The 23,693-nt window shown below is 48.6% G+C and overlaps 1 protein-coding gene across 5 annotated transcripts in view; it reads left to right on the forward strand.

The window, feature by feature from the left end:
* The window catches only part of TRAFD1 (TRAF-type zinc finger domain containing 1), a 282,334-nt gene that overhangs the window by 82,618 nt on the left and 176,023 nt on the right, over window positions 1-23,693 (forward strand). For all 5 annotated transcript variants that reach the window (XR_014970449.1, XR_014970450.1, XM_085633468.1 and 2 more), the window contains exon 6: window positions 15,176-15,442. Coding sequence is in view for 3 of the 5 variants with exons in the window: in XM_085633468.1 (XP_085489594.1) it covers window positions 15,176-15,442 (267 nt within the window). In the remaining 2 variants the exon portion in view is untranslated. The remainder of the gene's footprint in view (window positions 1-15,175; window positions 15,443-23,693) is intronic.

Consider the following 23,693-nt stretch of genomic DNA (forward strand, 5'->3'; position numbering starts at 1 on the left):
GCTATTTCTACTTGAGCTTCTACAGGATAGCTCAGACAGGGTCAAAGAGAAACCCTGTGCTTTTCTTGTAAGACATGGCCCGCGATAAAACCTACAATTCCCTTATGCTCCCACAGTCAAAGACAAACCAAGACTTCAACTACAGTTGGCTGTAAAACAGGTATCTCATAGATGCATTCAAGCAAGAGCACTGTACACCCCCACAGCATGGACACATTTGGTCTTGTGCTGCTGAGCCTATGTCTTCGGCCATGGCTACCTCGTTGTCCCTGGTTCCTCTCACTAAACTGACAGTCTCACAACATCACCTGCTTCTGGTGCATTCAGTATTCATCAGAAGAGGTGCTGAAGCAAATGAAAAGTACATAGCACAGCTGCCCTCCTGTCACTTCCTTGTCTGGCAGTGTTTAAGTGTTCACTTTTATTGTTTTGTTAATAAGACCCTCGCGTAGGCCATTCAAGTATTTTAAACATACACAGGCTTAAACCTGCCTAGAGATAATCTGGCTTTCAACTGTTTAGATTTGTATTCTAAAATGCAAAAAAATAGGTAAATATTGTAGGGTTTTATGTACAGGCTCATATGCCGCGTTACTCATGACCATGCCATAAAAGCCCTTTGGTGCATTTAAAACCTTTTCATGGCAGTTAACCACATCAGTTTCCCGTCCTTTAAACCCACTACGTAAACATCTGATGTGAAACGAGCGGTGAATACAATTATACCGGACAATCCCCAGGAGCACATTTCGGAAGGAGATGGCAAGGCTTGACATGCCTTGAGTTGTGATGCTGTTATATTATCAGATTTATTTACAGCACAATATTGGCTTAGTTTGTTTTGCATCCTGTTTCACCATATCCAAATTTGCAGAAGCATTGACAGATCACGGTCTCGTACCAGTGAACCAATCTTGCTGATCCAGGTTGTAACTAGGACTCTATTCCCTTTGGTTTTATTACAGACCTATCCGTTGTAGATTCTCGCTGCTAATTGAGCTGGAGAAATTGGATATTCTCATGTGCCACAGATTGTAATACTTTTCCTTATTCTAGATCCAGTGGCTAAATACAGACCCACACATAGCATTCCTTCACTATCCGAGGCAGGGAGTCTCTAATCCGCATGGTTTCAATGCAAGTATTAACCTCAAATGATATTGTTGTCTCTGGAAAGATGTTCATGTAATTTATTGTGGTCAAAGCTTGACATGTCTCACGGGTTTTCTGTGTTCCGTTACACTGTGAGCCATGGCAGAATAGAAGTTGGATTTAAAGAGACACAAAGTTGAATGGACGTTGTTCCACTCTTCTACTTCAGATTTAAAGTAGATCAAGCCTTTACGATAGGCTCTTGTTAATGGGATGAAGGCTGTCCATAAATGGATAAACCTTGTGACCACATGTAACCTGGTGTATGTAGTGGTGGTTCACCCTTATGGGAGTTGGAGTGCAGCCTTCATTTTCTGTTTATTATACCAACAGTGAATTATGTCTATTCTTAGTCATTATGTATGTATGTATTTTCATTTATAGAGCGCACTGTAACCCTACGGGTATCCTGGCGCTAAAGACACAGTGAAGAAACTTAACAACAGCTATCAGTGGACAAAAACCCATGAATTTATGCTCTGGGAAAGAGCCAGGTCTTAATATGCTTAAGGAACAGTGGCAAATCCTGAACCGGTCTTAACTCTAAAGGGAGACTATTCCACAGACTGGCGGCTGCAACGCTGAACGCTCGTCCCCCCCATAGTAGATCTTTGTCTTTGGGATCCTGGCTAGCCTGGCTGCCGCGGAGCGCAGGCTGCGCGCGGGGACATACCAGCTAAATCGACGTTGCAGCGGTCCAGGTCCAAGCCCATGAAGAGCTTTAAAGACTGTGCACAAAGACTTAAACAAGATTCTTTGTTGCACGGGGAGCCAATGTAGCTCTGTTAATGCCTTAGTAGTTGATGCGTTGCGCGGTCTCATTAAGGCAAGCTTTGCAGCTGCTGCCTGGATAAGCTGGAGTCGCAGAATCAAGTAGCCAGGGGACTCAAGCAACAGGGCATTACAGTAGTCCAGACGAGTAAGAATAGTACATCGGACCACTGTGCCTCTAACTTTAGAGGGAAGAAGTGGTAACACCTTGCGTAGGCCTCTGATGATCATATGGCAGTTCGAGGCCACTTTATTCACATGTGACTCCAGACTCCGCTTCTTATTGAAGCTGACCCCCAAGTTACGCACTGTCTTCACAGGGACCAGAGCTGTGTCCAGGGGAAGAAACCAAAAATTAGGAGGCAAAGCCTGCAGCACTTTACCCGCTGCACAGTGCAGAATCTCAGTTTTGGCATTATTAAATTGCAAAGCATTATTTTTCAACCAAGACACCATTTCGGTCATACATTTGTGGAAAATTGTTAAGGAGTCCGCATGATCCCCCTCCAGGGAAACAATCAGTTGCGTGTCATCAGCATAGTTGACCGCCCTGATGTTGTTGGTTTTAATAATTTCAACCAGTGGTCGCATATGTACATTGAACAAGACCGGTCTGATTGAAGATCCCTGAGGGACACCATGTTTGTTAGGCAGAAAAACTGATTGATACGGAGCCAGAAATACTGCCTGCCGTCTGTCCGACAGATAGGAACGAAGCCACTTCAAGGCCAGATTTGTAACTCCCACCTCCTCAAGCCTTTGCAAGAGAATGTCATGATTAACCGTATCGAATGCGGCGGATAGGTCTAGCAATATCAATGTTGCAGAATGACCCTTGTCCGCACGCATCCGAAGATCGTCTAAAACGGTAACCAGTGCGGTCTCCGTTCCGTGCCCGGGGCAGAAGCCAAACTGATTTTCCTCCAGCTTGTTGTTGCCCTCCAGGAAACCAGAGAGCTCCTGACTGACCAGGCGCTCCACTATCTTAACCGGGAAAGGTAACAGGGAGATGGGTGTCTAGTTCCCATAGCAAGAGGGGTCCAAAGAAGGTTTCTTCAGAAGGGGTGAGACCAACGCATCCTTCCAGCAAGATGGAACCACTCCGCTACTGAGTGATTGAATAGCAATCTGGTAGAGATGCGGAAAAGTCTCAAAACCCAGTTCCTTCCAAAATTTCTGAGGGATAGGATCCAGCGGTGAACCAGAACACACTTCTTGGCCAACCTAATGAACTCCTCCTCAGTGGGGCAGGCCCAGTGACCATGAAAAGGCCCTGCCATAGACAGTTTTTCCCCAAGGTCCGTCCAACCGGGTGGGTTAACTATCAATGGCTCCACCCCAACCCTAGTGCTTAACAAGGGGTCAGGTTGCAGACCCTCAATAATTCCTTTGATTTTATCGTGGAAGAAGGCTGCCAGCCAATCACATAACTCCTGTGAGGGAGTGATCTTGTTGCAAATACACTCTGGGTTGGTAATGTCTCTCAAAATGTTAAAAACACATTTCACACTGTTAGGTGCCTTTAGTATAAGGTCCACAAAATACGTCGCCTTAGTGGTCACTATAGCGTTTTTGTATCTGGCTAAAAGATCCATCCATATAATTTTATCATTATCCGAGTAGTGACTACGCCACTGTCTCTCTGCGTGTTTACACTGGATCTTAAAACTCCTTAATTCCTCCGAAAACCCTGGGGAAGAGGGAGAACCCCGTTTCCTGACCCGCTTCAGGGGAGCAAGCAGATTAATGGTGTCCACCAGATGCCTGCACAGCGCCCCATAGTTCTCATCGACCGACTTCCCCAGGTCAAAGGGGGGGGCCAAACCAAAAAGTGGCGCTGATTGGGCTTTCCTCAATAGGGCCTTCCAATCCCTACCCAGGACACACCTTTCCTCCCGGGCAGGGGGTCTACTTCTTAGGACCGGTAGCATTCGGAATTTGACCAAAGGATGGTCGGACCAATCCACTGGTAAAATACTGTCCATGGCCACCACGTTATCCCCAGCAAATATCAGGTCAAGCACATGGCCTGCAGTATGGGTAGCCTCCAACACCAGTTGTGGCAAATTTAAATTGGCACATGATTGAATAATATTGTTGGAGGCTGTTGTCAACTTTACATTGGGCCAGAGGTTAAAATCTCCCAATATTAACAGTCTGTGGTGAGTAAGTGCCAGATTACTGATCACATCAAGTAATTGCTGTTGTGACTGGTCACTTATGGCCCCTGGGGGTCTATAGTAGACTATACCAGTCAGAAAATGGCCGGACCTATCTTTTAACGAGAAGCCCAAAGTTTCCATATGCATAATCTCATCTATATCCAGTGGCGAGAAGTCCCACGAATCTTTATATATGATCCCGGTTCCACCCCCCCCTACCGCTGGATCTCGGTTTATGAAAGGCTTTAAATCCTGAGGGGCACACTGACCCCAATTCAAGATCCAGCCCTGGCTCTAGCCAAGTTTCAGTCATGAACAAGGCATCCAAATTGTGCTCCTCAATTAGCAATTGAATTTCAGTTTATTATAATGGAATGTCAATCTTCCGGTGAAGCAGCAACCTGAGGCAGTGGCATCTGTGTTATGGCTGGCACATCTGAGAGATTGTTTAGGACTGATGAAGTCCTAGCCCTGTATTCAGTGGTTTTGCACTCCTCCGTGACTGCCCATATATGATGTGCTGAAGCATCACTGTTGAAGTTAGGCCTGTGACCTCTAGCCTTAACCTCTGCAGTAATCACCCTGACTCCACACTGCAAAATCAGAGGTAGACTGGTTCAGCACTAATCACCCTAGTCCCACAGACCACCTCGACAAGGGCATCAACAACTTCAACCACTGGATCAAGAACTGCGCGGACTCCCTCGCACCCGTCAAACTTACCAAGCATAGTAGATCAAACAAGCAGGCCAGCTGGTAAAAGAAGCCCTCGAACACCAAACGACACTGTAAACCACTAGGGAAAAAAAGAAGAGCCATTCACAACACCACCAACAGAACTACCTACAAGGCTGCACTCAGATGCTATTACCAACAAATTAGAGACACCTAAAATAAATCACTAGTGGACCGCATCAAAGGAAGCTCCAACAGCTGCAAGGAGATCTTCTCGATCGTCAAGAATATCACCTCGTCCTCAGCCACTTTCAACAACATTACTGCCTCCAAACAACTCTGCAACAACCTATGTAACGTATTCCACAGCAAAATCATAAACCTCTACAGCAACTTTGTACACCAATCCAAACCCAGAGAACTCCTTGCCAAGCTACTCACCGCCAACCAAGACCTCTACCTGACAGAATGGACAATCCTCACCAGAAACATCACAACGGCAATTGTGCAGACCATCCACTCAGGGGGCCCAACGGACCCTTGCCCCGACCACATCTACAACCTGAAATTTATCACCAATCGGCACCACCCTGATCCACATCATCAACACGTCCGCCACTTTCTCTGGTGACTGGAAACTTGCAGAAATCAATGCCCGCCTCAAGAAGCCCACGGCCGACCCTAATCAACTGAGCAACATCCCGCCCATCTCCCTACTCCCCTATCCAGCCAAAGTGAATGAGAAGGCCATTAACGGGCAACTCACAACACACCTTGAAATTCACCATCTTCTAGACCACACACAATTGGGATTCGGAAAGAACCACAGAACCAAAACACATCGCGGCCACCGACTATATTTTAAACGTCCTGTACCGAGGATAAAAAGCAGCCCACACCCTACTCAACCTCTCCACGGTTTTCAACACGGTCTCCCACAACACCCTCATCATAATACTCAGCAAGATTGGCATACAAGGATCCGCTCTCAAATGAATTTGTTCCTTGTTCATATGAAGAACCCAAAAGGTCAGACTGCTACTCAACATCAGAGACCAAGAAAGTGATATGCAGTGTCCCACAGGGATCGTCCTAAGCCCCACTGTTTTCAACATATACATGACACTGCTCGCCTACATCCTTCAATACAAGACCTCACCGTCGACTCCTATGCCGATTACACCCAACTCATCCTCTCCCTATCGGACAAGACAAATGCCACCAGAACCAACTTTACCAACTGCATGGCCATGGTAGCAGACTGCATGCAAACAAACTGTCTGCATCTCCACTCTGACCAGTTGGAAGTACTCGTCTTCAGCAAAAAGACCTCCCCATGGTATTCCACCTGGTGGCCATCGGAGCTAAGACCTACACCCTCAGACAACACAAACTTAGGGATCATCCTAGTTGACCAGCTCAACTCCATACAGTGCGCACCTCGTGCTTCCACAACCTACGTATGCTGCAAAAGATCGTCAAATGGTTGCCTGAACACCGGACAGACCATCACGCAAGCACTCCTAACCAGCAGGCTGGACTACAGCAACACTCTACTCTGGAATCTCCACACAACTCCTACAGACGCCAGACCATCAGGAACGCAGCCGCAAGACTTTTACTCTACCTCGCATGCCACACCCACATCACAACGCACATCAGGAAGCTTCACTGGCTCCCCATTCACAAGTGTAGCTAATTCAAACTTTTCACGCATATATACAAAGCACTACACAACACAGTACCAGAATATCCGAACAGCCCACCAGACACCTACACTCTGCCCCCTCTTACACACTGCAAAACTGGAGGTCTTCTATTATCCTACATCGCACCTAAGACATGGAACAACCTCCCTCAACACATCAGAGCCTCCTCCGTTCCGCAAGACTGTGATGGCCTCGCTCTTCGAATAAGCACTTTGGGACCACACAGCTTGCCCAAACACCTGGATAAGCTCTTGAGTGATTAGTGTGCTATACAAATCAACATAACATAACACTCTTTCTAAACTGGTCACAAAGTTAGGAAAGTGTGGGGTGAAAAGGAAAGAGATTGAAACCTTGAACTTTCAACTGTGCAGGTTCTGTTTCTCAATTACTTACTCCATTGCTGATTGTGTCTGCCCTAATGGTAAATCAGCCAGCAGGAGCTCAAATAGGAAATGTGCAAGCAGCGAGCTAAGTGAGACTGATGGCAAGTAAGTGACAGTGAAGAAGTGCGAATGAGGAATATTAGTGAGTGAATATAAGTTAGAATGTGATCTCCTTGTGTGACTGCTGTTGTCCTTACCATACTGAAAGTAATTCATTAAATAAGTACAGATCCACCTATTGTTAAATACTGGTGCTGACATACTGGAGCTAATGCAGACACTGGCATACTACAGATGATTAGATGCCCATAGCAAAATGCAGGGGCAGGCATAATGGAGGAAATTCTTGGCATAACTGGAATCTGTGGCAAAATAGGGACACTAGCATAATAGAAGTAATTCTTGGCAGATTAGGCTTCCAAGGAAAGGTGTTGGCCTTGACATACTGGAGGCAGCTCTTAGTATATGGGGCACCATTGGCAAACTGCTGCCGCTGTCGCTTTGGAGGTAGTCCTTGGCATATGGGAGGACAACCATTGTATATGGGAGGGAAGCATCCTTAACAAAATGCTGGGCCTGATATACCAGAGGTGCTTTTTGACATAATGGTCATCCATGGTATGTATATGCCATTAATAGCAAAACTCTGGCACTGGCATATTGTATGTTATTTTTGGTTTTAGGAAAAACCCATTGTATAAGGGCCCACTCTGAATAAAATGTTGGCCTTGTCATAATGGAGTCAATTTTTTGACACATCTGTGCACCATATTATCTTTTGAAAAAGACAAATGGGATCGACTCCTGGGGAATGTCAGCCTTCATTGGTTTGCCACTTCATGCAAGCACTTTAAGCGAGGTCCCTTTCTGAAAGAAAGATGCAGGCAAAACCAGCTCCTTTGATATCTCTGGAAGGCTTTGTCTGTGATTACAAGCATTCCTGAAGCTGTTGGCTTTTAGCCTCTTTGCTTTGGGATGAGCATGTATTTGCGAAGAGCATTATTAATAGCCACAAACTGTTATGTTTTGCAAATGTGTGCATGTTTTTATTTAGAGCCATTGATGCAAGCTGAGCTTAAATCTCAATGTATGTCCTTAGCGTGCTTGCCCGAATAGTGAAAGCTTTGTGTTATTGAGCTGTAGATACAGTTTTGCAGCGTGAATCTTTCTGGATTCACTATGCTGTGCATTATTCCGCGATCTTGTGGTTGGGTCCAGATTCGTAGTCTTTTCTTTGTTTTTTTTTTTTTTGTAGCCCAGGTGGGCGTCGACGTCCACCATTTGGTGCACCTCCCGTGACGTCGTCGTGCTTCCTGCGGAAGTCCCACCTTTGGGGCGCCATCTTCAGATTCTTTTTTCCGCCGTTGGGTCTGGATCGTTATCGGGAAGCTCCAGAAGTTCACTCGGAGGAAGAAGGAAGAAAAGCGAGTTTCATCGATAGAATCAAGAGAAGACATCAGGAAAGAACAGATTTCGACAGGAACGCGAAGAAAGAAGACCAGCGAGCCTTTTTCTTCGACAACCTTGGAGAATGCACGCTCAGAGACCCTGAGCGAAATGGACAAGACGCCATTCAAGTTCTGCCCAAACTGCCACCACAAGTTCGCGCAGAAAGACCTGCATCCGGTCTGCAACCTCTGCCTACCGGTGGATCATCAGAGTATCGACTGCAACGCCTGCTCAGTCTTCGCGCCGAAGACACTCAGGGTGAGAGAGAGGCAGAGGAGAGCCAACGCCAACATGGAGGGCCAAGGAAAACCCCCGACACTCTACGCGCTGGGCCTCGACACGGACGACGAGGACAACGTCGCCGAGGCAGCCGAAAACTTCACGGTCGTAGAGACCGACAAGAAGAAAGAAGACGAGGTAAGAGAATCGTCGAGCGCAAATCAAAAAACACCTCGAAAACACGAGGGTGACTCGAGAAAAACTGAGTCAAGGTCCACGAAGGGAGCCCCGGCGCCGAAAACTTCGACGTCCAAAGGGGGAACTTCGGACAAAAGGCCCAGCGGATCCTTACAAAAGGACTCCCTGGCGCAGAAAGACGCCGAAAGGCAAGGGTCGTCGAAATCATCCCATGAAACGGGCCGATCGACGCAGAAAGAACGTTCGACGTCGACGCAAGTTTCATCGAAAAGGCCCGCGGTCGACGCCGAAAGCATCTCCGAAATGGAGAAAAAGAAGAGGCGGCTCGAGGCCGAAATGGAGAACATCCTTCAAAGGAAGAAGGAGTTCGACGCCAGGATGAAGGAATTCAAGATTCCAACGGTTTCATCGGCGGACGTCGTCGAAGTCGAGGAGGAGTTCGACGCCGAAGGGCTGACAAGGGACCTCGAAGAGGAAGAGGAGCCCTATTATGAGGAAGAAGCCGAGGAAGAAGACCAACAATCGTTCTTCGAATCGGCGACATCTACCGGCAACGACGTCGAATGGCAAGATCTCGACACCGAAAACCCGGAGGAGGCCGTGGACACGTACCCCTCGAGGCCTTCGCCACCAGACGACATCGGGGTGTACAATATGGTGGTGAAGAGCGCAGCAATGGCCTTCGGCGTCAAGCTCGACGAGGAGAGGCCGAAAGCAGATTTTCTCGTCGAAACACTGCTCCCCATCCAGACTAGGAGCCAGTTCCTCCCCATGCTACAAAGCGTGATGAACCAGGGGAGAGAAGCCTTCAAGGAGCCTGCCACCTGTCGGTCGATCACGCCCAGGACAGAGAAAAAGTATAAACACTCCTCCCTGGACCCACCTTACATCAAGGGTAGCGTCACCGCAGACTCCATCATTGCCTCCACGGCCAGGAGAAGGGCCAACGTGCCAGCAACCTCGGGCCCACCTCCAGATAAAGAGAGCAGGAGAATCGACCTCACAGGCAGAAAGGTCGAGAGGAACGCCGCAATGCACTGGCGCATGGCGAATTCAAATGCACTCCTAAATAGACACCAGTACCAACACTGGGATGAAATGGGGGAGCTAGTAAAGCACCTCCCCGAAGAATACCGCCAGAGAGCCTCTCACCTGGTAGATGAAGGCAAGGACATCGCCAACTCCTGTATAAAGACGGCGTTGGATGGGGCAGAGACTTCAGCAAGACTCATGGCCATAGGGGTCACAGAAAGGAGGCATGCATGGCTAAGAATCTCGGGATTCAAACCGGAAGTGCAGAACAACATCCTGGGCACTCCCTTCAACGGAGAGACACTGTTCGGAGCAACGGTGGACGAGAAGCTCACCCAGCTCAAGAAGGAGAACGAGACAGCGAGGTACATGGGGGCCCTGCAGCTGAGGGGAATGAGACGAGGAAATCCCTCGAGGAGACCCTACGGTAGGGGTGGAAGCCAACAGGGGACGTCGCACCAGGCGTTCCAACAAGGTCAGCAGGGCGAAGGTCACGGACAAAGTCAGCAGAAGCAAAGCTGGCAATATCAACCTCGGGGCCAGTCCTTTCGAGGGAGAGGGAACGGACGTGGCCAAAGGAGGAGAGGGGGCGATCAGCCCTCCTCGAAGTGACTCAGCACGCAAGAAGACGCCCACCCTCGTCAGGCCCCCAAGGGTGAGGCGCAAAAAGGTGTCATCAGGGGGAAGAGAAGATCCAAGAGCCTACGAGCATACGTCACCGGTAGGCGGAAGGCTGAGGTTCTACCTTCAGGAGTGGCGGCGCATAACCACAGACAAGTGGATACGGAACATCGTGCAGTACGGATACTGCGTAGACTTGGAGAAAAGACCTCCAAACAGAAAGCCGAAGGAAAGACAGAGATCGGCCCAAGAACTGGCAATACTCAGAGAAGAAACACGGAAACTCCTGCAAAAGGGAGCCATAGAGACAGTGCCGTTCAGGGAACGCAACAAAGGGGTCTACTCAAACTACTTCGTGGTTCCGAAGGTAGACGGAGACCTCAGACCCATACTGGACCTCCGGTACCTAAACAAGTTCGTCAAAACACAAAGGTTCAAAATGACTTCACTGCAGGAGGTACTGCCACAGATAAGAGAAGGGGACTTCATGGTCACCGTGGACCTCAAGGATGCCTACCTTCACATCCCAATAAACAGAAGGCACAAGGGCCTTCTAAGATTCAACATCGAACAGGAACACTACCAGTTCACAACCCTGGCCTTCGGATTAAAATCAGCGCCAAGGGTCTTTACAAAATGCCTGTCGGCGGTAGCGGCACACCTACGAAAGCAGGGCATACACGTATACCCCTACTTGGACGACTGGCTGGTCAAGGCAAACTCACGCGAGAAGTGCGAGAGGCACGCAAAACGCGTAACGGACACCCTCACAAATCTGGGATTTTCCATCCACTGGGGAAAATCATCGCTGGAACCGGAGCAGGTAAAGATTTTCCTGGGGGCACAGATCAACTCCCTCAACAGTACAGTAGTGCCCAGCGACAGGAGGACAGATGCCCTACTGAAGGAGACGCAGCTCTACCAGAAGGGGCGAGCTCTGACAGTGAGGGCGGTGAGCAAGATGATGGGGATGATGGCGTCCTGTATCCAGCTGGTGCCGAATGTACGCCTGCACATGAGACCATTCCAGGAATGGCTGCAACAGCAATGGTCACAAGCAAACGGAAGTTGGGAGGATCTAGTGGTTGTTACGCACGCAGTGCAGGAGGAGATAACTTGGTGGAACAGAGACAACATAACAACAGGGAGAAGCCTGACACCACCAAGCCCAACAGTGACCATTACCACGGACGCATCGCAGATGGGATGGGGAGCGCACATGGACAACCTCAGAGTGAGGGGTCTATGGGCTCCGGCAGACGCGGTCCGCCACATCAACTACCTCGAGTTGAAAACAATACTGCTAGCCCTGAAGGCATTCCAGAGACACCTGTGCGGGCAGAGGGTGTTGGTGCAGACAGACAACACCACGGCGATGTTCTACATCAACAAACAAGGGGGGGACACAGTCGTTTCCCCTCTCATCCCTAGCTCAGGAGATTTGGAGATGGGCCATACCTCTCAGGATAGATCTACTGGCAATTCACCTACCGGGGAAGGACAATGTGGAGGCAGACTGGCTGAGCAGGCAGACCTCAGCATCGCACGAGTGGGAGCTCAATGGCCAGGAAACGGAGAAACTCTTCCGGAGATGGGGGACTCCCACAATAGACCTTTTTGCAACACGCCACAATGCAAAATGCCAAAGCTTCGCGTCCAGGCTACCAGATCAGCAATCCAAGGGAAATGCCCTATGGATAAGCTGGTCGAGGACATTTGCCTACGCCTTTCCACCGATACCCCTGTTGCACAGAGTGCTCGACAAGTGCAGAACCAGCAACATGACTCTGATCCTGGTGGCCCCACAGTGGGCGAGGCAGACATGGTTCTCACAGATTCAAGAAATGGCGCAAGGCAATCCGTACAGGTTCGAGCGAAGAAAAGACCTGCTCTCAATGCAAAACGGGGAGGTCCTGCACCCAGAGCCAGAGACCCTCAACCTAGCAGCATGGCTCCTGAAGACCTAGAGTTCGCACACCTAAGGTTACCTCAGAGCACTATGCGAGTGCTACGGGAGGCAAGGAAACCTACTACAAGAAAGTGCTACAGCGCAAAGTGGAAGAGATTCACGGTGTGGTGCAGGAAGAAGGGCCTGCACAACAGAATGACAAGAGACTCAACTGTGCTGAGGTACCTCACACACCTTCTAAAGAGTAACCTCTGCTCGAGCTCCCTAAGGGTGCACCTAGCAGCGATCGTTGCCTACACCAGAGGTGAGAAGGGTGGAAGTTTCTTCAGCTCGCAGGTGGTGAAGAGATTCATGGAGGGAGCCAAAAGAATGGCACCCCCGAAAAGGTTGCCGCCGCCGGCATGGAATTTAAACGTGGTTCTGACGGAGCTCATGAAGGCGCCGTTTGAACCCATTCACAAGGCCAATCTACAAATGTTGACGATGAAGACTGCCTTTCTAGTGGCCATAACCTCACTACGCAGAGTGAGCGAGCTTCAAGCACTAACGCTACAGGAGCCCTACATTCAAATTCACAAGGACAGGGTAGTCCTGAGGACGGACCCACACTTCATGCCCAAGGTAGTGTCGGCGTTTCACATGAATCAGAGTATACAGATACCGAGTTTCTTCCAAAACCCGACTACAAATGCAGAAAAGGCCCTGCACACCCTCGATGCCAGAAGAGCGGTGATGCACTACATTGAAAGAACCAAAGAACTCAGGAAGTCGAAGCAGCTGTTTGTGTCCTTTGCTACTAGCTTCATGGGTAGACCAGTGACCAAGGGCACCATCGCTAGGTGGATTGCCCTCACTATCCAATTCTGTCACAAACAGGCTGGACAGGAGCTAACGGAGGGGCCACAAGCTCACTCCACAAGGAAGAAGGGGGCCACAGTTGCCTTCCTGGCAAACACGCCCATCCAAGACATTTGTCTCGCAGCAACTTGGGCATCTGTGCACACGTTCACAAAGCACTACTGCGTGGACATTCAAATGAATAAGGAAGCACAGGTCGGACAGAAGGTGCTACAACACATTTTCAACGACCAGCGATCATCTTCCACCCAGCCACCACAAAAATAGGAAAACCGCTACAAAATCTATGCACAGCATAGTGAATCCAGAAAGATTCACGCTGCAAAACGAAAAGTTTCTTACCTGTCGGTGTAGTTTTGCAGCTTGAAGATCTTTCTGGATTCACTAGCGAACCCACCCACCTCCGCCAGGAAGATGAGGCTGGAGGAAGAGGGGGTGAAATGGATAGGATCAAAAAAGTGGATACGTACAGAAATATGGACAAAAGGATTAATCAATCGCCTAGGGTTAAAAAAAAAAAAAAAAAAAAAAAAAAAAAAACAGGGAAAAAAGAACCCGAAGATGGCGCCCCAAAGGTGGGACTTCCGCAGGAAGCACGACGACGTCACGGGAGGTGCACCAAATGGTGGACGTCGACGCCCACCTGGGCTTCAAAAAAAAAAAAAAAAAAACAAAGAAAAGACTACGAATCCGGACCCAACCACAAGATCGCGGAATAATGCACAGCATAGTGAATCCAGAAAGATCTTCAAGCTGCAAAACTACACCGACAGGTAAGAAACTTTTCGTTTTGAACATCCTATATACTATATGGGTGCATATTCTGATTTGGCAGAAGACAGTACTCTATTCTCACAACCATACAGTAGCACTGTAAAGTGGTGTCCTTGACCCAAAACAATGTTGTGGGCCTCGGGTGATGAGAATTTCACACCCTCTCCTAATTGTTGTGTTGCACCAGTCAACAATTTCTTCGGCTTCCTGTGGCGCTCTGTCAAACATAATAAAAATTAAAATTTGCATTTGTTCTCATTTATTATTTTTTCACTTTTTTGCTTACTTTTCAGGCAGCTGGTACACCTGAGCTATAATGATGCCTATTTCAGCGTTCAGCAATTATGAGTTATGTGGATGGTGTTATTCCAACAAATGTATTCATATTTTTGTCAGTGCAGTGCCCAGATGAAATGCATACTGGTTGCAACCAGAGGCATCTGCATCAAACACAATACACTCAGATAGATAATGCATGATTTGCATGATACAAAATACCTCTATAAAGCAATAGGGCTTAAGAAAACTAAATGGTTGCCTGGAACACAATAGTTTGATTTCTGTACCCTGACAAATGAGTGTTATGGGGGAATTAATGAATGAAAGGAAGGAAGAAAAGCTCTGGCATGTCAAGTTCCATGCAGTCATGCCGGTGCAGTTGTTGCTTCTCCTGGTAATTTGTCCATGTGTGTTGCACGTGGTGGGTATTTAAGGTATTTGAAACCTTACTGTTATGGCTCACTGTTATTTAATTGCAATGCAGCTTCTACTGCTGCCTTTGGTAACGGATATTGATCCTATACTATACGTAGGCTATAGATCCTAGGAGTCGCTAGACTGTAAACTCTTGACTAAAGTCCAGCACCTACAGCTGGAGCGACATTCCCTGCTAATAACTGTCTTAGAGGAGGATGTGCTGAGTCTCGACTATTAAGCACTTGGCTACAGCAAGAGAGGCCTAGATGGAACCTCATTCCATTCTAATAGGTTTATGCCAGTTGATTGTCAATAGCCCAAGGGTTCTGACTGGGGTCTGCTCCTAGTCTGTCACCAGCGAGATGTGGGGGAGGGTGGCGGACAGAGATGGGGGGTATTTAGCAGGTTGCAAGGGAAGAAGAGGGACTGTATGCTACAGTTGCTCCTCATAGGTGTGGAGGAGGACAAACCAAGTTGGATTCCTGTTCATTCATAATTGTCCTATTCATCATAACATGTACTATCGCTATGTTCTATAAAGTGTTTGTTTTTGTCCTTTTCAAGTTGGTGAACAAGAAAATGTGCAAAGGAATCTGGTCCCGGGATTGCCTTCTCCTGGATGGGAAAGTTCAAATTCTGATTATCTGTTGGCACTTAGTCTCCAAAATGAGTTTCCGTCCAGTAATAATGTGGACCAAAAGACAGACCGCTGGAAAGAATTCTATTCTAAAGATCGAAGTCCATCCAAAAAATACCTTCACGAACACACCACCAATGACCCTTTCTCACGCAATTTTTCCATTCCAGTAAATAATATAACTGAACCGAAATGTAAGTAACTCTTTTATTCATTCATAATGGCCATTTTTAATTAATGTTTAATTTCGTACTGTTTTTTTCCTAGAGCTGATTACATGTGGATTCAAATATTCTTCTAGTGTTCAGGTAACCATGGCCGCCTGGCTGCCTTTCCTTAAAGTACCGATAGGCAAGGATTTTGAATTGAGGTTCCTATTCATTTCAGACTGACAGTAACTGCAGTGTGACCGTTTTGCATCATAAGATCTTAACCTATTCTTAACTTCGTTATAAATGTTCCCACAATTATTTGACACCAATGCTTACTTTCACCTTCCGAACATGTCAATAATTGGTTCTAAGGATAAGAAAAGACAATGTAATGTCAGTGACCAGCATGACTTATACTTTAGTGTGCTGGGTAATCTCCCCTTGGTCTCTAGCAGGTGTCGTGCTTTTTCTGTAGTGAGAGCTACTTCTGATCAGTGACTATTCTTGTGAGCTACTGAAGGCTGAGCAACTCTGCATTGTTACCGGACGTCCCTACGCCCAGCTTAATTAACTTTAAGCCTAATGTCCGTTAAGCCAGATGCTATTGTTTGAACAGAATAGTTTGACTAGGAGCACTATGACAGGGCTGCCATATGTGTCAGTGAGAGCGTGGTCTTTTGGGGATGTATAAACATGTGTGCGTATGAGTGTGATGTGTATAGGTGACTGAAAGACTGACACAGGACATACCTTTCGCCATATGTGGCCCCGTTACATGTATAACCCAAATGGGAGAAATTTAAAGTGCAGAAAATGTTCTTCAAACATGTTCAGAATATGCAGAATATGGAACATTTTAATGTACTTTAAGAATGTTAAAGTAAAGGCTGTATTTTTCACTTATAGATATGGCACTGTATTGAGAAAATTAAGCTGAAAAGTTAGCTTTGTTTATATAGAATCCATAAAATTAATCATTTACATCTTCTCTCATTTTTAAGTGTCACATTTATAAACACAAAGCATCTTGCTCTCAGTGGCCTATAGACATGGTGCCGTATTTCTAACAGAAATTTGTTTAAAAGGGATTTAAATTTTAATTAAATAAACATGCTCCATAAAACATTGACATATTTGGCTTGATTGAAAGTGGAGAAAGACATTAAAACCTTAATGTTTCATAGAAAATTTGATTTTTACTTTAAATTTCTCACATTTAAAAAAAAAAAAGGCTATTTTTAGTTATAAATCTGGTACAGTGTCAACTGGCCACAGGAAGCCATGGGCCTGCTGCTTGTAAATGCGACACTTTGAAATTGGAGAAATTTAAAAGGAAAAGTTAATCATTAAGGTAACTTTTTATCTTAGTTACCTCCTGTTAGACCTGTCAGCCCTTTGGGTGGTCCCTCCTCATCATTATTTATTTTGTCCCACTTTTGCCTCAAACCCTGTTAGTATTTTTTCCTTTTTGGGAACCACCAGACTTTTTAGTATTGATGCAGATTCAGGGAGCCATTTTATCTACCCCTGGAACTTCTGTCTGAGGGCCTGAAACACAAAATGGTGGCCACCCATTGTCACCTGTGACATCACTGGAACCTACCAGCACCTTCCAGAACATTCCAGAACCCTGTGACAGTTGGAGGCGGTTTGGAATGTTGGGAAGCTAAGCCAGAGTTGACAGTTGGAGCGGGCAGTTGGCACCTGACTGGTGAAGAGAGAGCAGCAGAAACCTGAAGGAGGAAGGAGTGAGGCAGCAGGGGTGGAAACTTGTGCCTGGAGTGGGGTCCATAAACCCACCCTTGATACTAGTCCCTACTGACTGAGCCCAGCCTGGAGCCCTGTGTGGGAGAAAGCAAGAAAAACCATCTTGAGGACCTGGACAGCAGGAACAGGCCTTAAAAATAAAGAACAGCAAGTACCTGACCTGGTTACTGGTAACTACCTGAAGTCCGACGTCGAGAAGCCTAGAGACCTGGAGCCCGAGGTGGGGAAGCGGCGCTGACTGGAAAGCAGACGTCGTACCCGGAGCCGCCAGAGGTCGAGAGAGGGCGCCGACGGAGGTTGTGGAGAGTACCAGAGGTCGAGGAGGAAGTCACCCGAGGTCGAGTGAGCGGCGTCGACGGGGGAGTGAAGTCCGCCCTCCGGAGTCGCCGGAGACCGAGGTGAAGCGTGCCGGAGGTCGGGAGTGGAGATTGCACTCCGGAGTCGCCGGAACCTGAAGAGAATCGTGCCGGAGGTCGGGAGTGGAGGTCGCACTCCGGAGTCGCCGGAACCTGAGGAAAGGAGCACCGGAGGTCGGGAGTGGAGATCGCACTCCGGAGCCGTCGGAAGTCGACATCGAGCCAAGGCCGCCCGACGTCATCGAACCGGAGCCGGCGGAAGTCGACATCGAGCCAAGACTGCCCGACGTCATCGAACCGGAGGTCGACATCGAGCCGAGGCCGCCGACATCGAACCGGAACCGCCTCACGGCGTCGACACGACTCCAGCGGCGTCGGAGCTTCTTCATAAAAAGGGCAGTAAGTGGAATAGAGGGCGCCTAAGGCCCTGTGGAGCCCTGAGAGACTATCCTAGGGGCTAGAGAGGTGCTGGAACCAGCTTGATTGTGCCAGGGGTGAGCTGAGACTAATACAGAGGGGTTGTGTAGTGTGGGAGAGCCAGATCTCTAGATTCCCCCTTGACCTACCTCAGTTTAGGCCTCAGCCTTGTCCAAGCCAGGGAGTATACCCCTCAGGCCATCCATCTAACCACAAGCTGTGACTGGGCCAAATCAGCCCATAGTATTTTAAATGTGATCTGATTTTACAAATGTCATTGTTGGCTGATATTATTTATTGAGGGTACTGTATTTATTGTATTTATCTAAGTTATTCCTGTGATGTATTTATTGTCCTGAGCTAACTTATTCCTGCACAGTATTTATTGCTTCACATTATTTATTTGACCTGATCCTATTTATCGCACCTGTAAAGTGTTACTATTTATTTGACCTGCACTTTTTAAGAAGAAGCCTTGTGTACTGTGATTGTATTATTTATTTAATCAGCAACTAAGAGAAAAGAAGATAGAGATATATTTTCAGTATAATTTTTAAGGTGTAGTGTCGTTTTTGGAACGGATGCACGCATGGTTATTGTGTGGGTATGACGTATGCTTAACACGGTGCCTGACCCCTGACCACTCGAGCCAAGCTACCACAGTGTATGTCTGGAAGACCCACCACCACCCTTCCGGTGTGGGAGTGTGGTTTTCTAACACCTCCCATTCAAAAGCATTCATTAACATCATTTTGATGTCACCCTCAGCTACTGGGTCAAAAAGGACTTTTATTTAGGAGTTAAATACTTCAGTGCTTCCGTTCTTCCCCTCTGTGACCCAGCCTGGCCTATAAATCTGACTGAGTACTGTTCATTATCAGGCTCTGCTATCTTCAGCCTGCTGATAATAATGTAAAGTAAACACAGCCTTCCCTTAACCTTAAGTCTGCTTACTTAAAAATGAACTCAAGGTTGCGAGCTACTTTGGAGGTGCCTGGGAGCTATTAGGAGCTCTTGATTGACTGGTTGTAGACGCCTGGTCTCTAGCATCGAAAAAAGTAGTTCTGAGGAGGCAGAGTTGTGGTGAGGGGAATATTTATTTATTTGGATTTGGGTGTTCTGCTTTAGGAACTGCTTTTCACCATGTGGCCTAGATATGGTGGTAAGTGTGCATTTAAAATATTTGTTTGTTTGACAAAGAGCTGGGACATTTAGAGCTTTACACATTGTAACACGGTAAAAAATGGTTTTGTGTAGTTCTTCATAATGCCCTTATGGCATTTCTAAGAATTGTATACAACAGGTATTACTATTACCCTATGGTACTGAGTTTATCAGGATGGATGAAGTCTCAATCAGCCTTGCCAGTAACCAAAATGGTGACGTGGGGATCGTAGCAGATGGTGGCACTGATCCAGTGTGCCATCCGAACGTTTCACGCTCTCAGTGCTAGGAAAATCAGGATGTTCTAATGTAGCAATTGGTAGAGGAAGGTTTGCTAGGTTTTGCAGCGTGAATCTTTCTGGATTCACTATGCTGTGCATTATTCCGCGATCTTGTGGTTGGGTCCGGATTCGTAGTCTTTTCTTTTTTTTTTTTTTTTTTTTTGTAGCCCAGGTGGGCGTCGACGTCCACCATTTGGTGCACCTCCCGTGACGTCGTCGTGCTTCCTGCGGAAGTCCCACCTTTGGGGCGCCATCTTCAGATTCTTTTTTCCGCCGTTGGGTCTGGATCGTCATCGGGAAGCTCCAGAAATTCACTCGGAGGAAGAAGGAAGAAAAGCGAGTTTCATCGATAGAATCAAGAGAAGACATCAGGAATAGAACAGATTTCATCAGGAGCGCGAAGAAAGAGGACCAGCGAACCTTTTTTCTTCGACAGCCTTGGAGAATGCACGCTCAGAGACCCTGAGCGAAATGGACAAGACGCCATTCAAGTTCTGCCCAAACTGCCACCACAAGTTCGCGCAGAAACACCAGCATCCGGTTTGCAACCTCTGCCTACCGGTGGATCACCTGAGTATCGACTGCAACGCCTGCTCAGCCTTCGCGCCGAAGACACTCGGAGTGAGAGAGAGGCAGAGAAGAGCCAACGCCAACATGGATGGCAAAGGGAAACCCCCGACACTCTACGAGCTGGGCCTCGACACGGACGACGAGGACAACGTCGCCGAGACAGCCGAAAACTTCACGGTCGTAGAGACCGACAAGAAAAAAGAAGACGAGGTAAGAGAATCGTCGAGCGCAAATCAAAAGACACCTCGAAAACACGAGGGTGACTCGAGAAAAACTGAGTCAAGGTCCACGAAGGGAGCCCCGGCGCCGAAAACTTCGACGTCCAAAGGGGGAACTTCGGACAAAAGGCCCAGCGGATCCTTACAAAAGGACTCCCTGGCGCAGAAAGACGCCGAAAGGCAAGGGTCGTCGAAATCGTCCCATGAAACTGGCCGATCGACGCAGAAAGAACGTTCGACGTCGACGCAAGTTTCATCGAAGAGACCCGCGGTCGACGCCGAAAGCATCTCCGAAATGGAGAAAAAGAAGAGGCGGCTCGAGGCCGAAATGGAGAACATCCTTCAAAGGAAGAAGGAGTTCGACGCCAGGATGAAGGAATTCAAGATTCCAACGAATTCATCGGCGGACGTCGTCGAGGTCGAAGGCGAGTTCGACGCCGAAGGGCTGACAAGGGATCTCGAGGAAGAAGAGGAGCCCTATTATGAGGAGGAAGCCGAGGAAGAAGACCAACAGTCGTTCTACGAATCGGCGGCATCTACCAGCAACGACGTCGAATGGCACGATCTCGACACCGAAAACCCGGAGGAGGCCGTGGACACGTACCCCTCGAGGCCTTCGCCACCCGACGACATCGGGGTATACAATATGGTGGTGAAGAGCGCAGCAATGGCCTTCGGCGTCAAACTCGACGAGGAGAGGCCGAAAGCCGATTTTCTCGTCGAAACACTGCTCCCCATCCAGACTAGGAGTCAGTTCCTCCCCATGCTACAAAGCGTGATGAACCAGGGGAGAGAAGCCTTCAAGGAGCCTGCCACCTGCCGGTCGATCACGCCCAGGACAGAGAAGAAATATAAGCACTCCTCCCTGGACCCACCTTACATCAAGGGTAGCGTCACCGCAGACTCCATCATAGCCTCCACGGCCAGGAGAAGGGCCAACGTTCCAGCAACTTCGGGGCCACCTCCGGATAAGGAGAGCAGGAGGATCGACCTCACAGGCAGAAAGGTCGAGAGGAACGCCGCAATGCACTGGCGCATGGCGAATTCGAATGCACTCCTCAATAGACACCAATACCAACACTGGGATGAGATGGGGGAGCTAGTAAAGCACCTCCCCGAAGAATACCGCCAGAGAGCCTCTCACCTGGTGGATGAAGGCAAGAACATCGCCAACTCCTGTATAAAGACGGCGTTGGATGGGGCAGAGACTTCAGCAAGACTCATGGCCATAGGGGTCACAGAGAGGAGGCATGCATGGCTAAGAATCTCGGGATTCAAACCGGAAGTGCAGAACAACATCCTTGGCACCCCCTTCAACGGAGAGACACTGTTCGGAGCAACGGTGGACGAAAAGCTCACCCAGCTCAAGAAGGAAAACGAGACAGCGAGGTCCATGGGGGCCCTACAGCTGAGGGGAATGAGACAAGGAAATCCCTCGAGGAGACCCTACGGTAGGGGTGGAAGCCAACAGGGGACGTCGCACCAGGCGTTCCAGCAAGGTCAGCAGGGCGAAGGTCACGGACAAAGTCAGCAGAAGCAAAACTGGCAATATCAACCTCGGGGCCAGTCCTTTCGCGGGAGAGGGAACGGACGTGGCCAAAGGAGGAGAGGGGGCGATCAGCCCTCCTCGAAGTGACTCAGCACGCAAGAAGACGCCTACCCTCGTAAGGTCCCCAAGGGTGAGGCGCAAAAAAGTGTCATCAGGGGGAAGAGAAAATTCAAGAGCCTACGAGCATACGTCACCGGTAGGCGGAAGGCTGAGGTTCTACCTTCAGGAGTGGCGGCGTATAACCACAGACAAGTGGATACGGAACATCGTGCAGTACGGATACTGCATAGACTTGGAAAAAAGACCTCCAAACAGGAAGCCGAAGGGAAGGCAGAGATCGGCCCAAGAACTGGCAATACTCAGAGAAGAAACGCGGAAACTCCTACAAAAGGGAGCCATAGAGACGGTGCCGTTCAGGGAACGCAACATAGGGGTCTACTCAAACTACTTCGTGGTGCCGAAGGTAGACGGAGACCTCAGACCCATACTGGACCTCCGTTACCTAAACAAGTTCATCAGAACGCAAAGGTTCAAAATGACTTCACTGCAGGAGGTACTGCCACAGATAAGAGAAGGGGACTTCATGGTCACCGTGGACCTCAAGGATGCCTACCTTCACATCCCAATAAACAGAAGGCACAAGGGCCTTCTAAGATTCAACATCGAACAGGAACACTACCAGTTCACAACCCTGGCCTTCGGATTAAAATCTGCGCCAAGGGTCTTTACGAAATGCCTGTCGGCGGTAGCGGCACACCTACGAAAGCAGGGAATACACGTATACCCCTACTTGGACGACTGGCTGGTCAAGGCAAGCTCACGCGAGAAGTGCGAGAGGCACGCAAAACGCGTAACGGACACCCTCACAAATCTGGGATTTTCCATCCACTGGGGAAAATCATCGCTGGAACCGGAACAGGTAAAGATTTTCCTGGGGGCAAAGATCAACTCCCTCAACAGTACAGTAGTGCCCAGCGACAGGAGGACAGATGCTCTACTGAAGGAGACGCAGCTCTACCAGAAGGGGCGAGCTCTGACAGTGAGGGCGGTGAGCAAGATGATGGGGATGATGGCGTCCTGTATCCAGCTGGTGCCGAATGTACGCCTGCACATGAGACCATTCCAGGAATGGCTGCAACAGCAATGGTCACAAGCAAACGGAAGTTGGGAGGATCTAGTGGTTGTTACGCACGCAGTGCAGGAGGAGATAACTTGGTGGAACAGAGACAACATAACAACGGGGAGAAGCCTGACACCACCAAGCCCAACAATGACCATTACCACGGACGCATCGCAAAAGGGATGGGGAGCGCACATGGACAACCTCAGAGTGAGGGGTCTATGGGCTCCAGCAGACGCGGTCCGCCACATCAACTACCTCGAGTTGAAAACGATACTGTTAGCCCTGAAGGCATTCCAGAGACACCTGTTCGGCCACAGGGTGTTGGTACAGACAGACAACACCACGGCGATGTTCTACATCAACAAACGAGGGGGGACACAGTCGTTTCCCCTCTCATCCCTAGCTCAGGAGATTTGGAGATGGGCCATACCTCTCAAGATAGATCTACTGGCAATTCACCTACCAGGGAAGGACAATGTGGAGGCAGACTGGCTGAGCAGACAGACCTCAGCATCGCACGAGTGGGAGCTCAATGGCCAGGAAACGGAGAAAATCTTCCAGAGATGGGGGACTCTCACAATAGACCTATTTGCAACACGCCACAATGCAAAATGCCAAAGCTTCGCGTCCAGGCAACCAGATCAGCAATCCAAGGGAAATGCCCTATGGATAAGCTGGTGGAGGACATTTGCCTACGCCTTTCCACCGATACCCCTGTTGCACAGAGTGCTCGACAAGTGCAGAACCAGCAACATGACTCTGATCCTGGTGGCTCCACAGTGGGCGAGGCAGACATGGTTCTCACAGATTCAAGAAATGGCGCAAGGCAATCCGTACAGGTTCGAGAG

Source organism: Triturus cristatus, chromosome 11, assembly GCF_964204655.1.
Source record: "Triturus cristatus chromosome 11, aTriCri1.1, whole genome shotgun sequence".
Classification (NCBI taxonomy): domain Eukaryota; kingdom Metazoa; phylum Chordata; class Amphibia; order Caudata; family Salamandridae; genus Triturus; species Triturus cristatus.